We start from the raw sequence: 17,498 nt of genomic DNA, 5'->3' as shown, positions 1-17,498 counted from the left end.
CACACACACACTCATATACACACACACACACAGCCTAAGCCCCTCTCCCCCCCTCCAGGGGAGTCCGGCGGAGGCATCAGCCGTGACGAGTACATCAGCCAGGTGGCCCGGGACATCCAGAGCAAGCTGCCCGCGCCCTTCGACCTGGACGTGATCCGCAAGCGCCTGGGCCTGGAGGTGTCGCCCACCTCGGTGGTGCTGCTGCAGGAGCTGGAGCGCTGGAACAGGCTGGTGCTGCGCATGGGCCGCTCCCTGGCAGAGCTGCAGAGGGTGAGGAGACCCCCCACACACGCTGGGTCACACACACCCCCACACCACCCCTCCATACACACACACCCCCACACCACCCCTCCATACACACACACCCCCACACCACCCCTCCATACATCCACCCACTCAGATCTGTAGGGATACATAACCGGTTGATAGGTAATGAAGGAAAGTCAATCATAACAAATAAAAATAAATAGAAGTAACAGTTTAGTAATGAACGCCCTGGCTCCGCCCTGGGTGTGGTGTTGTTGGGCGGGGTGTGGGGCAGGCACTGGCGGGCGAGGTGGGCATGAGCAGCGAGCTGGACGAGGTGGCGCGGGCGCTCTTCAACGGCCTGCTGCCCTCTATCTGGAGGAAGCTGGCTCCCGACACGCTCAAGTCCCTGGGGAACTGGATGATCCACTTCCGGAGACGCCACGAGCAGTACAGCGCCTGGGTGGGGCCGCCATCTCTCACACACACACACACTCTGACACACACACGCCTAAACATACACGTTCTGACAGTGTGTGTGTGTGTGTGTGAGATGTGTCCCAGGTGGAGGAAGGCGAGCCAAAGGTCATGTGGCTGTCAGGACTCCAGATCCCAGAATCCTACCTGACAGCGCTGGTGCAGGCCACCTGCAGGAGGAACGCCTGGCCTCTGGATCGCTCCACCCTCTACACCCAGGTCACCCAGCACTGCACCGAGCAGGAGGTCAACGAGAGGCCCGGCCAGGGTGAGGCCTCACACACACACAGTTACACAAACACACACACAGCTACACACAAACAGTGATCCGTAAGTGATGAGAGAGGTGTGTCCCAGGATGCTTTGTGTCGGGGATGTACCTGGAGGGTGCTGACTGGGATGTGGAGCAGGGCTGTTTGGTGAGGAGCAAGCCCAAAGTCCTGCTGGTGCCGCTGCCCATCCTCAAGGTCATCCCCATAGAGGCCCACCGCCTCAAGCTGCAGGTAAGAGGCACCCTCATCCCCTCATCCCCTGACACCCTCATCCCCTCATCCTCTGACACCCTCATCCCCTCATCCTCTGACACCCTCATCCCCTCATCCCCTGACACCCTCATCCCCTCATCCTCTGACACCCTCATCCCCTCATCCCCTGACACCCTCATCCCCTCATCCTCTGACACCCTCATCCCCTCATCCTCTGACACCCTCATCCCCTCATCCCCTGACACCCTCATCCCCTGACATCCTCATCCCCTCATCCTCTGACACCCTCATCCCCTCATCCCCTGACACCCTCATCCCCTGACATCCTCATCCCCTCATCCCCTGACACCCTCATCCCCTGACACCCTCTGACACCCTCATCCCCTCATCCCCTCACACCCTCATCCTCTCACACCCTCATCCTCTCACACACTCATCCTCCCCTCCCCTCACACCCTCATCCCCCCACACCCCCACACCCTCATCCTCTCATCCCCTCACACCAACCCCCTGGTTTCAGCAGGCCCGTGTGGACAGTGTTTGAGCTCAAATCAAATCAACATGTATTTGTGTATCCCTGTTTACACGCAAGCATGAGCTGTGTGTTTGTCCGTCTGTCTCAGAACACCCTGAAGACCCCGGTGTACACCACGTCCATGAGAAGGAACGCCATGGGCGTGGGCCTGGTGTGCGAGGCCGACCTGTTCACCACCAAGCACATCTCCCACTGGGTGCTCCAGGGAGTCTGTCTCAGCCTCAACTCAGACTGAAGGGGGCGCTGCCTGCTTCCAGACCCAGCTGCCGCCGCAGGACTGCCACTGCGGCCCTGCTTCCTGAAGTGAAAAGTCAATTTAGAAAATGTGGCTTTTAAGAAACAGTTGTTGATTTGCAAGGCTGTGTATCATTTTCACTACAAATACACTGTTTTGACAAGTTGTGATCTTCTCTGTCGTACTGTTCTGGTGTTCAGGCACTCTCACACGAGACAGCAGGTTAGCAGCCCTGGCCAGGGGGCTCGGGGCAGGGCCCCTGGGGGTCCCTCTCCACTCTGCACAGGGGCTAGTGGATCTCCAGCCCTCTCCAACCCCCAACCCTGCTATTTGTAATCTCTGAAGACAGATCTCTTTATTAGTCTTACGTCTGCTTGATTCCTTCTGACAGTCGTAACGCCCAGAATCCTCGCTCGGCCTTCCCAGACAGGACGAAGGGCCCGATCAATCTAGCCGGAGAAGACAGCCTGCTTTGTGTTATTTTTAATTAAAATGGTGACATTATTTGTCCAGGTTATATTTCAATCCTCCTCCTCCTCTTCGCGTGACTGTGCGTTGTGTAGGGGGAGGCAGTCAATCTATGCGCAGGCATTTAGAAAAAATGTCCTGACAGATAAAATTTAGATTTAAGTCGATTTTGTAACCTACCCAGGTCGGGATGTGTACGTGCTGCATGTGGTTTAACTTGAATTCCAACATATTTCATGTGGAGTTTTTTTTCTTATCCTTAATCTGAACGTCTGAAAGGAGGAATTCAGTCCATTTTTAAAGAGCTTGAGATATATTTCCTGCCTATGGAGGCTAAGAGTGGATTATAGCTGTTGCATACAGGGAGTCCTGCTCATGGAAAAACGTCTCAGAGTCAAACATTGACTAAGGGGCATTGTGAAATGTCGCCCTCATTGCCTGGGATTGTTTTTCTTTTTTTTTACAACTTTTTGTTGTTGCTGTAGACTGGAAGAGCCCTATCAGCTTTGCCTTTGTTGTCAGGTTGAGAGCTGTGGAGGGAGAAAAAACAACCAGCTGGTGCTTAGAGCCCTGCTGTGGTGCGGTGTGCTGTGGTGCGGAGGGTTGTGCTGGGGTGGGGTGGGGTGCGGAGGGCTGGCTGCTTCTTGCCACGCTGAGGTGAGGCGGCCGGGGCGGAGGGCGTGACCGTGACGCCCCCCACACGCTCCAGACCGCACCGCAGCCTCGGGGAGGGAGCTGGCCATGCGTCGCCACCCAGAGCCCCGGACCCAGAGCCCTGGACCCAGAGCCCTGGACCCAGAGCCCTGGACCCAGAGCCCAGGACCCAGAGCCCTGGACCCAGAGCCCTGGACCCAGGACCCAGAGCCCTGGACCCAGAGCCCTGGACCCAGAGCCCAGTCAGTCCCCGAGACCCACTGGGGCTGTGGTTGTGGCAGGACAGGCCAGGGAGAGGGAGAGGGCAGTTCTGCCTTTCACCGGCTCCCTGTCATAAAGCAGAAGGCATGGTGAAGAGGAGGAGGAGGAGGGCAGGCCACATCTTTATGAGCATCCCCAGAGATTTGGGGAGGGAGGGGGGGCTGTAAAAGGTCTGTGTTGGGACCACTGCTGAACAGAGGAGAAAGGAAGGTTTACTTTTTTAATCAGCGCACACATCAAATTAGTCAAAGGAACCTCAGTGAGGCAGAGACACGAGACAATAGGTAAAGGAACTCTTTATGTTTGGTTGCACCGTGAAGAGGGAGAGAGGGAGGGAGAGAGGGAGAGAGGGAGGGAGGGGAGGGAGGGAGGGAGGGAGGGGAGGGAGAGGAGGGGAGGGAGAGAGGGAGGGAGGGAGGGGAGGGAGAGGAGGGGAGGGAGAGAGGGGAGGGAGAGGAGGGGAGGGAGAGAGGGAGGGAGGGAGGTAACAGGACAAGAAAGGAGAAAGGGGGGGTAGGAATTATAAAAACCGTGTCTCAATGCGACCGCCCCCCACCTTCCTCCCTGGCCCAGATTATTTTCAGCTGTGCAGGACTGGGGGGATTACGATGAACCCTAAACCTCCTGCAGCTCCTGCCTGCCACCACTGCCTCGCACACACCGCCTCGCACACACTCTGCCTCGCACACACTCTGTCTCACACACACACTGCCTCGCACACACCGCCTCGCACACACTCTGCCTCACACACACACTGCCTCGCACACACCGCCTCGCACACACACTGCCTCGCACACACCGCCTCGCACACACACTGCCTCGCACACACCGCCTCGCACACACACTGCCTCGCACACACACTGCCTCGCACACACCGCCTCGCACACACTCTGCCTCGCACACACCGCCTCGCACACACCACCTCGTAAAATACCAAGGGTGCCCCCCAAACCAAATAATACCACCACATCACTTCGCCCTCCCCCCCCCCCCTCCCCGCTCTCTGCCACAGTGTCCGTTGGTAGTGTGATTGAGAGCAGGTGGGCTGAGATTTAGCCTCCTGGGGGTGCAGGGTGGTCCAGGGCTCCATGCCCACCTGTGTGCCCTGCCATGCCAGCCTCTGGGCGTGCTAAGCCTCCGGCCTGACCCACCAGGAGCTCAGTCTGGTGCCAGACCACAGCCCTGCGGGTCCTGGATGTTTGTCCAGAAAATAAACAACCCCCAGTCCTACTTTCATCCAGTGAGAAGGTTATCACTGCTGTGTCAGCCTGGCCTCGGGCCAAGCTGGGGCCTCTGCCAGGGATGTTGTCCAGGGGGCAACTGCACTGCTCAAGTCTGGACAAACACACGGAGTTCAGGAAGACTAATCAATAGTAAAAGCACGCGTCAGTCATTCTAGAAAGTTGTGGTCACTCGCGAAGCATATTTGATCCAGTCATGTACAAGCACCTCATTTAATTCTGATACCGAATACATGTTGTTTTAATTAAGAGATATAGGCATTATAGTTTTACTTCAAAATTGTTTTTTTTGCCGGCTATCCAAACATTTCGACACTTCTACATCATCAGTTTATGCCGGGGGAGAAAAGACGTCAGATGCATTGAGAGTCAGTGTGTTGTAAGCGTGCCATGTGCTGAGTGAAAGGTTGCTGCGGGGAATGGGCAGGGAAAAATACTCTGCGGGCTGTTCTTTTAAAAGACTCAAGGAGACTATAAAACTAGTTTCTTGCCCATTGTGTAAGGCTCGGCTTGAAATGCGCCAAGTCGGAGGAAGGCAGGACTGATAAAGGAGAGCGGACCAGTCGCAGTGTATCCTTTCTTCGGCTTTTCTCCGGTCGGAACACTGCCCGTTTGGGCACGCGACAGAACTCGGTGAATGTTTCAGTCTTCATCTTTCGTCTTTGTGAGATTTCAAGAACGCGGATTTTTTTTCTTTCTTTCATTTTTAACCAATCTGTGGAAGTGGTGAAAGTGTTATTTTGATGTGTATGTTTAGATTTTCTTGGTGAAGAGATGCGCGGCTTCTCATTGAACCTCCAGCACTGACACATTTATTATTCCCCCTCTTCTGGACTCGCTGGCCGGCTGTTTTCCCGCAGGGAAAGGCATTTAGAAACTTTTCAGGCAGTATATTTGAAGCCACGGAAATGGGAACGTGTCACCGGGAGTGCGTGTCTGCGCTTTACCGGAAAAGTTTCCGTTGGATTGTGCTGCTGCTGGGGCTGACCTCCGCAGCTCACGGGACCTGGAGAACGGGGCTTTACAAATACTCTACCGGGACCCAGCTGAACAGAGACCCGTCGGCTTCTCAAACCTCAGTCTATCAAAAAAGGTACGGCTAGGCTACAGTGTACAACATATCATTTAAGCTGACACAAAATATTGAGCAGAAAGTTATGCGATATCGCTTTGCCATAAATCTATATTCTAATGCCAGAATAACGTAGGCATACTCGTCATATATTTCTATGTTTGACACAACGTTACTTATACAACAATAAACGTATTGTTATAAATGCCTATACATATTTCCCGTCGATCTTTGCGCCTCAAAGCTCCTCTCTCTATAGACCTACACAGTTTAATACAACCAATAAAAGGCACGCGGGCATCTCGCATTCCTGTTCCTCTAACGAGCCCCATTGTCTTCCTGATGTTTGGTTTCCTCTCCTACCCTAAAGCACACTGTGCTGACCCCTCTCTCCCATCCTCACTGTTGTCCTCGCTTGCCCACAGTCTGTGTGTGTGTGTGAGCGTGTGTGTGTGTGTGTGTGTGTGTGAGCGTGTGTGTGTGTGTGAGCGTGTGTGTGTGTGTGAGCGTGTGTGAGCGTGTGAGCCCTGCTGTACCACAGACACTCTGCTTTCCTGTACCTGTCTCCTCTCAGCTGTCCGACAGCCACAGACAGGCACAGACAGACACAGACAGGCACATACAGACACAGACAGACAGACACAGACAGACAGACAGACAGACAGACAGGAAGAGACAGGGCTCCTGTCATACAGACAGACGGTGTGAATTAACGACGGGGGAAAGGAGGCGAGTTATCGTGGGCCGTGTGAGTCAGAGGAGGGTGAGGAGCGCTCTAGAAGCTCAGCTCTCAGACTAAACACAAACACCCAAACACCCCTCCACCCCTCCGCCCCTCCGCCCCTCCTCCCCTCCACCCCTCCGCCCCTCCACCCCCCCGCCCCTCATCTCCCTCATCATCAACCCTCCAGTGCTAGAGGAGGTGTGTGGATGACATCAGCTCGTACAAACATCTGGGAAAACAGCCACAGTTTAGTCAAACGAAGGGGGTTTGTGTGGGGGTGTGAGAGGATGAGGGTGTCAGAGGATGAGGGGATGAGGGTGTCAGAGGATGAGGGTGTCAGGGGATGAGGGTGTCAGAGGATGAGGGGATGAGGGTGTCAGGGGATGAGGGGATGAGGGTGTCAGAGGATGAGGGGATGAGGGTGTCAGAGGATGAGGGGATGAGGGTGTCAGGGGATGAGGGGATGAGGGTGCCTCTTACCTGCAGCTTGAGGCGGTGGGCCTCTATGGGGATGACCTTGAGGATGGGCAGCGGCACCAGCAGGACTTTGGGCTTGCTCCTCACCAGACAGCCCTGCTCCACATCCCAGTCAGCACCCTCCAGGTACATCCCCGACACAAAGCATCCTGGGACACACCTCTCTCATCACTTACGGATCACTGTTTGTGTGTAGCTGTGTGTGTGTTTGTGTAACTGTGTGTGTGTGAGTGTAGCTGTGTGGGGACACTATTCAGCCCGGGAGTTTCAGGGCCAAGACCGGACCACTTTTTTTGTATACCAAACAGGGCCGGATGCAGCCTGCTTTGACTGGGGGTGCAGTGAACCCTTCTGGGGGGGATCATGATTACAGAAAGGGATCGTTTTTTTAAATATTGATACCATTTTTGAGACTGCTTAACGATCCGAGTGTTAATCAGGCACGGAGTCAGACGTTGTAAACATTTGAGGCTTAGCCCATTCGGGGCTTAGCCCTAGGACGTATGGGTTTGATGTGATGCAAGAGAGAACATTTTTGGCCATTATTTGAGCGCAAAATAGTTTTTTGAGCTTTATGTAAAATAAACATAGCCTTTTTTCAATTGGTAAAACCTTGTCTAGTGATGCCATCACTCCGGCCCTGCTCCCATCCATCCTCCCTGACGCGTATCGTTACGGTCGGGCCGCCCGTCCCAGCTATCGGTAGCCTATCTGAGAAAACGTTTTGGAAAAGACGGGCTATGGACCCAACCAACTCTATTTGGGATGGGAGAACTCCCTCACATGGTACAACCCATGCTGAGGCTGAGGTGTCAGAATGCGGAACGTGTGTAGCCTACTTTAAGAGAAGATAGACTAACGTGACAAATATCAACAACAACAAAATCCTCGACCGGCCCAAAAGGGAAGCGGCCCACCGGGAACTCTCCCGATTACCCAACCCTGGCCTGGACAAGCCTCTCTCTCGTTTGTGGTTGTTTGTGTTCTTGAGGGTGGGGGCTAGTGAGGTGTGTGGGGGAGCGGGCTTCCTGTTGGAGGGAGGGTGGTGTGTGGGGAGGGTGAGGAGGGAGGGTGGAGGGGGAGGAGGGTGGTGTGTGGGGAGGAGGGGGAGGAGGGAGGGTGGTGTGTGGGGAGGGTGAGGAGGGAGGGTGGAGGGGGAGGAGGGAGGGTGGTGTGTGGGGAGGGTGAGGAGGGAGGGTGGAGGGGGAGGAGGGAGGGTGGTGTGTGGGGAGGGTGAGGAGGGAGGGTGGAGGGGGAGGAGGGAGGGTGGTGTGTGGGGAGGGTGGTGTGTGGGGAGGGTGAGGAGGGAAGGTGGAGGGGGAGGAGGGAGGGTGAGGAAGGAGGAGGGAGGGTGGTGTGTGTGGAGGGTGAGGAGGGAGGAGGGAGGGTGGTGTGTGTGGAGGGTGAGGAGGGAGGGTGAGGATGGAGGAGGGAGGGTGAGGAGGGAGGAGGGAGGGTGGTGTGTGTGGAGTTTCCAGGTGGTCAGGCGAGGCCTCGCTCTGACGGTCAGCTCTCAGACACATCGCTCAGATTAAGAACTCGGCCGGCATGTTTGCCAAACACATGCAGCTGCGCCCGGGCTTGTTTTGGGAAAGCAAAATAGTTTACAGTTTACTCCGCTCACTGCTGGTGTGGGCTGGGGTGGGGGCTGGGGTGGGGAGGTTGGGGCTGGGGTGGGGAGGTGGGGCAGATGGAGTAGGGGGGAGAGGGGTCGTTGTGGTGAACCAGTCCTGGCGTGGGGAGGGGTCACTGGGTCAGTGGACACCTGCTGTCTGGGCCGCTACACGGAGACAGGCATGTTGACGATCTGTCAACTAGAACGGCCCCTGACACCGTGTCTTTATGTGGCCTGGGGTCAGGCCCAAGCACAACCACCCGAGCACAACCACTGCACCACCGCCAAGTCACCCTGACAGCAGACACCAGCAAGCACGGTCCTGCCGCCAAACATTGTGGAGATGACAGACTCAGAAATGTGAATGTGGGTTTGGACCGGAGGTGCAGTGGAGGTCATGACGTCACAGGGACTTTCAACATCTCTCTTCTGTGGCTTTTGTCCCCACACACTGCAGGGAGTGGAGATAAGAGAAAATGGGCTTTTGTAGTCCCGAGGCAAATTAGTCTTGGGACACGTACAGTTTCTGCTGTTGGAATCACGGTCCAAACACAGGCTTTCACGCCCTGTGCAGAGCAGCCTGGCCAGGGTGGACTCAGAGAGCATGGTGAGGACAGCGACTGTTTCCTGTCCCCTGCATTCCCCCCAGGGGGGAGGAGGAGTGTGTGTGTGTGTGTTCCCGGCCCGTCAACACCTAGCCTGTCTGACGCATGCTCTCCTTTACCCCCTGACCTCGGAGACGACACTGACACGAGGAAACACACACACACACATACACACTTTTACACATGCGCATATATGCACACACACTCACACACACGAGAACCAGACCTGCGAAAGAGCAAACCCAGGGCTGTATGTGGTGTCCTGGGTGTGACTGACAGGCTTGCTGAAGTGTGACAGCCCTCCCAGGCCCTCTGGGGGTTGGAGGGTGTGTGTCTGTTCTCCTGGCCAGGTCGCTGACCCAGAGCTGGGCTCTGCAGAGCCTCTGGCCCCCTCCTCTCCACCAGCATGACCTCTGAACCTGGCTGAACCTGCAGACAGCAGAATGATGCCCCCAACCACCCCCCCAACCTCATCTTCTCCTCCTCTCCTTTCTGGCCCTCTGTCCTCCCCTCCTCCTCTCCTCTCTGGCTCTCTGCCACATCTGTCTTTTGTCCATTATTTTCCTCAAGGAGTTTTCCCACAGTCAGAAATCTAGAGGAATTCCTTTCGATTTTTATCATGCTGAAATTCATAGTTTTGCCCTCCTCTCACAATGTGGAGGAGGGAGGGAGAGGAGAACAGACAAGCCTACAACAGAGAGAGTCAACCAGGGTACAGTAGAGTATAGTCCTTATCAAGTACTTATCAATAATGCAAACTGGGTTTTTTTTACAGAAAAATATTTCTTGAAGCTTCTTTTCACAACCCTTTGTAGATTTTTTCTTTCAACCTCTCGAAACGTTTTTCAAAAGTTCTTGTAAAAATATATATTTTTCAACCTTTCAAAACTGTTTGTAGAAAATATTTTCTCAGCCTTTCAAAAAAGAAAATTGGAAACTTTTTGTAGAACATCTTATCGTCTCAGTGTTGCGTCAGCGCTGACGGAGAACACATGGACTGAAGCTGTCAGCCTTCCCTCCCTGAAGACCCGCCGGACCCGAGACTGGTTCTGCTGGTGGGGATTTATTTGGTCCCAGGCCCAGGGCTCTGGGGGGGGGGGGCGGGGGTTAGAGAGGGAGCTGACGCCCACGAGGGCCCGCCGGGTGCCAGGCTGGTTCAGCGGTGCGGGGGGTTTCACACCACAGACCCCCGGAGAGGACTCAGCGCCGGGTCGCTCTGTGGTCGAGAGAGAGAGAGGTCTAGAGAAACAACAAGTTGTGTTGCTGTGCGTAATGCACACACACTCTCTCTCTCGCACAAACGCTCTCACACACAAACGCTCTCACGCTCTCCTACTCACACTCCCCCTAGTGTGTGTCAGCGCAGACTGCTGTGATTCCAGATGAGTTCCAGCCTCCGAGATCTGAGGAGACTAATGGTGTTAAGTGGCCTTCCCCCTGCTCAGATAAGCTGGTCTCGTTACCTCCCCGGCCCTGGCCCCCGGCCCTGGCCCCCGGCCCTGGCCCCCAGGGGATCAAAGCTGGGAGCATCTCCACGTTTGATCCTCCTGTTGGAGGAGAGGATACGGGTCATCTGGCTGTCTCTTTATCTACCATCTACCTCAGCCCCCGGCCTCTGAAGGTAGCGAGGCTCGGGGGAGACCCTGGCCTCTGAAGGCAGCGAGGCTTGGGGGAGTCCCTGGCCTCTGAAGGCAGCGAGGCTCGGGGGAGTCCCTGGCCTCTGAAGGCAGCGAGGCTCGGGGGAGTCCCTGGCCTCTGAAGGCAGCGAGGCTCGGGGGAGTCCCTGGCCTCTGAAGGCAGTGAGGCTCGGGGGAGTCCCTGGCCTCTGAAGGAGGCTTGGTGGTTCATACGTGCAGGACCACCGGGGGGGGAGGGGTCTGGAACGTCGTATCGAGTCAGGACAGGAAGTCCCACGGTGGGTTCCCCTGTCCTGACCCGGGGAGCACAGGAGGAGGGGAGCGAGGGGAGCACAGGAGGAGGGGAGCGAGGGGAGCACAGGAGGAGGGGAGCGAGGGGAGCACAGGAGGAGGGGAGCGAGGGGAGCACAGGAGGAGGGGAGCGAGGGGAGCACAGGAGGAGGGGAGCGAGGGGAGCACAGGAGGAGGGGAGCGAGGGGAGCACAGGAGGAGGGGAGCGAGGGGAGCACAGGAGGAGGGGAGCGAGGGGAGCACAGGAGGAGGGGAGCGAGGGGAGCACAGGAGGAGGGGAGCGAGGGGAGCACAGGAGGAGGGGAGCGAGGGGAGCACAGGAGGAGGGGAGCGAGGGGAGCACAGGAGGAGGGGAGCGAGGGGAGCACAGGAGGAGGGGAGCGAGGGCCGGAGTCTGTTTCCTGGTGGCGGCAGGTGGATGACTATGGGAACAGGAAGTTGTGTTCGCATACCTGCTGTATTACATCCATCCTGTCTCCCCTCCTCTCTTTGAACTCATAAGACTGGTCCTGTCCAGGTATTTCTGACTGGTTTCCTGCCCTAGGGAGCCCTGGTGTGGGCGTGGGTCGAGGGTATGGAAATAATTGAATAATAATCAAATCAATTCTCGTCTTCCTTCCAAACCGATGTGCTCCAAACCTTCCTGGTGGGCTCTGTCCGTAGAGCTGTAACTACAGTCTAGACACAGGCCACACTCACAGTTTTCTGTGGTGTTTCTGTGGTGTTTCAGCCAGAAAGTCTAACCAGGGTATCTATATCCTTCCATGCTAATAAAACACCCTTAAACACGTGTGTCCTAATAGCCTCCTTATGTGTCAGACAGGAAGTATGTTTCCTGAGGACTGGAGGGATGAGACGAACTCTTACAGAACCTTCTAGAATGAAACCACGTTTCGTGCATGCTTTCAATGTTCTCCTTCAGAGCCGGATGAGAACGTTCCTCGGGGTTCTCCTGTAGTTGGTTAGGTTGTTCTCGTCATGTCTTGATGTTCTAATCGATGGTTCCTATTTAACCCTTGTGTTATCTTCAGGTCATTGTGACCCACCGTCGTATTGCGACAACTTTACCTCATACAAAAACAAAGTGAAGCATTTTCTTTTAACCGTTGGGCTCTCAGATCCCCCACATTGCGATGGTTAAAATAAAATTATTTTTATTTGTTTTTGTATTGGGTAAAAATTGGGTAAACACAACGATGGTTCGTTCTGAACCTTTGGGTCATGTGACCCGAAGGCAGCACAAGGGTTAAACACTGTAATCACGACCACGGCTAAGGTTTCCGCTCTGACGTGCTTAGTCATCCTTCACAGCTTTTCCTTCATCGCGGCAACGTCCTGATTGAAACCACACCGCCGTTCTAATGGTCCAATCAGGAGGCTTCTCTTAGAGGACGCAGGTCCACAGATCCTGACGGGAGACCACCAGCTCTGCTCCTGACCAGCCTGTCTGTCTGAACCAGCCTGTCTGTCAGAACCAGCCTGTCTATCAGGGGAACATCCTGGACAAGTTCTTCAGGCAGGCTGGTTTTCTGTATGTGTGGCTGAGGAGAGCGGGCCTGATGGTGGCGGAGGAGAGGGGGGGTGTGTTGGGTCTGTGACCCCCCTCTCCCCTCTCTCCCCTCCAGCGCAGGCAGGCCATTAACTCCCTCTGATCTCAGTGAGAGAGCCTCCTCCTCCTCCTCCTCCTCCCCCCCCCCCCCCTAGCCCCACCTAGGACTCGGGCCCTCCAGGGACTCAGACAGCGGATGTGTGTAGGTGGGGGGGAGACCGCAATGTAAACACGGCCCACAATGCACTCCTGCAAGTCTCACGGCCGATTGAAGGAGTGTAAACACCATAAAGGACTTTGAAAAGGAGCCGGGGGGGGGGGGGGCGGGGGGTGGGAATCAAAGGAGGAGAGGGATTACTGACGACCGGGTCACGGCTAATTTCACTTTGCGTGTGTGTGTTAAAAACAGTCTGTGTGTGTCTGTGTCTCTGTGTGTGTGTGTGTCGAACAGACACAGAGTAAATGTGAGAGAGGTGGAGATGGTGTGTGAGGCTGTGTGTCACGGCCTCCGCTAGGATGAAGCACGCAGGTGTGGAGGAGAAAGAGCCAATACTGTAATCTGCTCTTTTGTATTTTCGACGGTGCTGCACTCTTGACCCCAATACTATCTTCCTTCTCTCTTTCTCTCTCTCTCTCTTTGCCTCTCTCTCGGTCTCTCTCTCTCTCAGGAACTGGTGTCCCCACGCGGTGACTAAGACAGTGACGTGTCAGGTGCAGAACGGGACAGTTCTTCAGCGTGTGTACCAGACCTGCCGCTGGCCCCAGGGCTGCACCGGGGGCAGGTGGGTCATGGGGGGGGCAGGGGGGTATGGTGGGGCAAGGGGGTATGGTGGGGCAGGGGGGTATGGCGGGGCAGGGGGGTCTGGTGGGGTAGGGGGGGCAGGGGAGTCTGGGAGGGCAGGGGGGTCTGGGGGGGCAGGGGGGGCAGGGGGGGCAGGGGGGGTCTGGGGGGGCAGGGGGGTCTTCGGGGGCAGGGGGGTCTGGGGGGGCAGGGGGGGGCAGGGGGGGCAGGGGGGTCTGGGGGGGCAGGGGGGTCTGGGGGGGCAGGGGGGTCTTCGGGGGCAGGGGGGTCTTCGGGGGCAGGGGGGTCTGGGGGGGCAGGGGGGGCAGGGGGGGCAGGGGGGTCTTCGGGGGCAGGGGGGTCTGGGGGGGCAGGGGGGGCAGGGGGGTCTGGGGGGGGCAGGGGGGGCAGGGGGGGCAGGGGGGGTCTTCGGGGGCAGGGGGGTCAGGGGGGGCAGGGGGGTCTTCGGGGGCAGGGGGGGTCTGGGGGGGGCAGGGGGGTCTGGTGGGGTAGGGGGGGCAGGGGGGGTCTGGGAGGGCAGGGGGGTCTGGGGGGATTTAGGGGGGGGCTACATACAGTAAACACACAAACACTAACAGTATCTGCACACTTGTCTTCCACCACATCATGTGACGTTGGGTTTGTTTGCATCTGTGTGTGTGTGTGTGTGTGTGCAGCTACAGGACCGTGGTCAGGCCGTCCTACAAGGTGGTGTATCGCAGCGTGTCCTCTCTGGAGTGGAAGTGCTGCCCTGGCTTCTCTGGTGCGGCTTGTGAGGAAGGTGAGAACATGAGCCACTCTGGTCTACCTCTCTCTCTCTCTCCTGTTTCTGCTCTGCTCTTGGTCTTGGTTCTGGTACTGTTCTGGGTCTTGGCAGCCTGGCCCGGGGGCCATGGTGAGAGTCACCATGACGACCAGCCAGCAACCAACTTGGCCTCCCTCCCCGCGTTCTTCCCCCCTCCATCCCCGCTCTCACTCCCTTTTCCCTCCCTCTCCCCCCCCTCCCCTCCCCTCCCCTCTCCCCCCCTCTCCTCTGTACTAGCAGCTGTGCTACATGACCAATGACAGAACAGGTATTTCCACTTGGAAAGCCATCCATTTACCTGTCTCTCTCTCCCTCACTCCCCCCCCCCTCTCTCTCTCTCTCTCTCTCTCTCTCTCTCTCTCTCTCTCTCTCTCTCTCTCTCTCTCTCTCTCTCCTTCTCTCTCTCTCTTAAATGATCTGAAACTCTCATAAGGATCATCAGGCTCAACCGAGCACCTCCTCAATATTATCCACATTTTTACGGGTCCAGTTTACCAGTCATAAACCAGTATGGTTGGACCTTTTGTGTGGTTTAGGATTTATGGTCGAGCTGCAAGTATGTTGTCATCCTCTTAAAGTGCTTCAAGCTAACACTCACTTCTGCTTTTGCTACCCTGATCACTTTCAGTAGCTAGCAGATCCACACACACACACACACTCACACACACGTCTGCATGCACACAGACACACAGTGTAATGCTTTCCCCGGTCTCGCTGGCCCAGTTGTGTGGCCTGCAGGGTGGGGAGGAGGTGCTGGTGGTTTCAACAGGCCTTCAGTGGAATCGTAAATCGTTATTTCTCGGTGTCAAATGCTGTAACTCTTGACGGTGCGGTTGGTTGTGTGTGTGTTGATAAAAGATCAGTGTTTGTGTCTGTGGTCATCCTGGCCCCCGAGGGGGGCGGGGCATCCCTGGGGCCCGCACAGCTGGTCTGTCATTGGGCCTCGTTTGGGAGAAATTACTACCCTTTTCCTACAAGCAGACGCCTTACAAATGGGTCCTAATATGAGGGAGGGAGGGAGGGAGGGAGGGGGAGGGAGGTGGTTGTCAGGATTAGCCACTTTACAGAGCGCTGTTCCACGCTGCTCAGATCACGGGCAGCGCTGACAGGAAGTGACGGGTCTCCTGACAGGAAGTGACAGGTCTCCTCGTGAGGCAGCTGCTCTCAGGACAGACGCTTGGATCTGCCTCCGAACCTGGTACCCTACCCTGCCTCGTCCTGATTTATAGATACCCCTGCCCTGACTCACCCTGCCTGTAGAGAATGTGACTGCTCATCAACAGGTCCCAGGTTCGAATCCCCGGTTAAAAGAGTTGTTCTGTATGAAGCAGAACCCTGGACAGACACCAGGGGACCAACACACAGAGCAGCTTCTTCTTTAAGTCGTTGCCATGGCGTCGCCATGGTAAAGTCATGCTCAAGGGTTCACTGAGTACGAGGTCAAACCCAGAGCTTGAATATCCGAACGTGTGTGAGCTTGAATATCCGAACGTGTGTGTGTGTTAAGGGAGAGAGAGAGAGCATGTGAGAGAGAGAGCATGAGAGAGAGAGAGAGAGAGAGAGAGGGACACAGAGAGACAGAGAGAGAGAGAGAGATGAGAGAGAGAGAGAGAGAGAGAGAGAGAGAGATGAGAGAGACACAGAGAGACAGAGAGAGAGACAGAGAGAGAGACAGAGAGAGAGAGAGAGAGAGAGAGAGAGAGAGAGAGAGAGAGAGAGAGAGAGAGAGAGAGAGAGAGAGATGAGAGAGAGAGAGAGAGAGAGAGAGAGAAATGGATCCACACACACTGTAGCACCTGTTTTGGTGTTACTGAGTTGAGCGGCTGGTCTGGGGGACGTATCAGGAACCGAGAGGCAGAGTGATGGTCTGGGTCTTTTAAGGACTTCTTCCAGTTCCAGTTTGGGGCAGTTTCAGGTGTATAACCCTCCCTGGCTCCCCCTCTCCTCCTCCTCCTCCTCCTCCTCCCCTGTCTGTCTGCCTCTCTCAGTACTGTGGAAAAATGTTGCGTGATCCACTGAGTTACGTCTGCTCCCTTACCTCTGCTCTCTATCCTCCCCCCTCACCAGCCCCCAAGCACCCTTGGCCATGTCTGATTTCCAGGACTTGGTCCACATTACACAAGCAACCCCCCCCCACACACACACACACGCTCACACACTCTCACACACACACACACACGCGCAACGTACACACACACACACACACAGCAGGCGAGCTGCACAGTACAGTCCCCTCTCACAGTAAAGGTAGAGAGGGCTGGAGGTGAGGCTGACTGGAAGTGATCTGGATATTCACAACACAAACGCTGGATAGTCACACGCTCACACACACTGGATAGTGACACACTCTCACACACACCACACTCACACACGCTGGTTCGTGAACTCTGCCACCCCTTCAGTGTTGTTGGTCACTAGACTGAATGAATCTGTGGCTTAACAGATCTTTCAGTGTGTCCTCATCTCCTGTCGACCCTCGTCTCCCTGCCAGCAGGCTGGCCTGGGTCCTGTCAACCCCACCACCATCTACAACACACATCACTGGCTAGACCCTCAACCCAGGATGTGATGTCATCAGTAACCCTGGGGACAGGGGCGGGGCCCCAGCATGGTTGAACGCACCGTTGGAGAAGGTTTTAGGCCACTCCGCCGGGCACCTCGGAGACCCTCTTGTCCAATCAGAATCCTCCCCTGGTCGATTGGCTCCCTGCCTACCATGTCTGAAAGCAAAACATGACATCACGCTCGGGCTGATAAGAGGAAAACACTAACTCGGTCACACAGTCAGTGTAAGATAACGTAGCGTTATGACCCCAAACCCTCCCCAGGCCACACCACCCCACCCTCATCTCAGCACTCCCAGAGAATTCCAGACCAGTGCTGTAATTACCCTGTCTTGATTGTTTTCTACAAGGTCTTTTGGAGAGGTTTCTCTCGCTGTAAGAGACCTGGAGCACAGTGGACTTAATCTCTGATTGAGCCTGAAAAAACGGTCTTAAGTATTTGCAGATGGAGTCACTTTAAGGCCCTGCCAGGCGGAAACAACCAGGATCTGATCTGGGCCTAAATGGCTCCTGGCTCTCCGAGACACTCGATGGTTGTTTCCAGAAGGGATATCCCAACTCGCAGTACAGCAGTAGCATCAGAACTATCCTGCGTTTAGAAAGCAATTTCCTTACCTGAGGATATCGCTTGTATCCCGCACAGGAAATGTTAAGACATTGGAACAAACTGTTAAGCTTCAAACCTCCTTAACAACCGGCCCCCTGCCGGGTGCAGGGGGGCTGGTTGTGGAAGCTCTGTTGGGTGGGTGTGTGGGAGAGGTGGGGGGGTTCCTATC

At 55.8% G+C, this 17,498-nt stretch overlaps 2 protein-coding genes across 2 annotated transcripts in view; both read left to right on the top strand.

Moving 5' to 3' along the window:
* dnah10 (dynein axonemal heavy chain 10) overlaps positions 1-2,124 on the top strand; it is a 34,962-nt gene extending 32,838 nt beyond the window's left edge. Inside the window, exons 75-79 of the mRNA XM_062451052.1 lie at positions 59-270; positions 542-709; positions 811-991; positions 1,081-1,226; positions 1,832-2,124. Coding sequence (XP_062307036.1) covers positions 59-270; positions 542-709; positions 811-991; positions 1,081-1,226; positions 1,832-1,978 — 854 coding nt within the window. The 3' untranslated portion in view covers positions 1,979-2,124. The remainder of the gene's footprint in view (positions 1-58; positions 271-541; positions 710-810; positions 992-1,080; positions 1,227-1,831) is intronic.
* Positions 2,125-4,912: 2,788 nt separating this feature from the next.
* The window catches only part of emid1 (EMI domain containing 1), a 26,454-nt gene continuing 13,868 nt past the window's right edge, over positions 4,913-17,498 (top strand). The window contains 3 exon segments of the mRNA XM_062451956.1: positions 4,913-5,695; positions 13,241-13,354; positions 14,031-14,134. Coding sequence (XP_062307940.1) covers positions 5,511-5,695; positions 13,241-13,354; positions 14,031-14,134 — 403 coding nt within the window. The 5' untranslated portion in view covers positions 4,913-5,510.

The sequence above is a fragment of the Osmerus eperlanus genome, chromosome 25 (genome assembly GCF_963692335.1).
Source record: "Osmerus eperlanus chromosome 25, fOsmEpe2.1, whole genome shotgun sequence".
Taxonomy (NCBI): domain Eukaryota; kingdom Metazoa; phylum Chordata; class Actinopteri; order Osmeriformes; family Osmeridae; genus Osmerus; species Osmerus eperlanus.
This window is presented reverse-complemented; position numbering and strand designations above follow the sequence as displayed.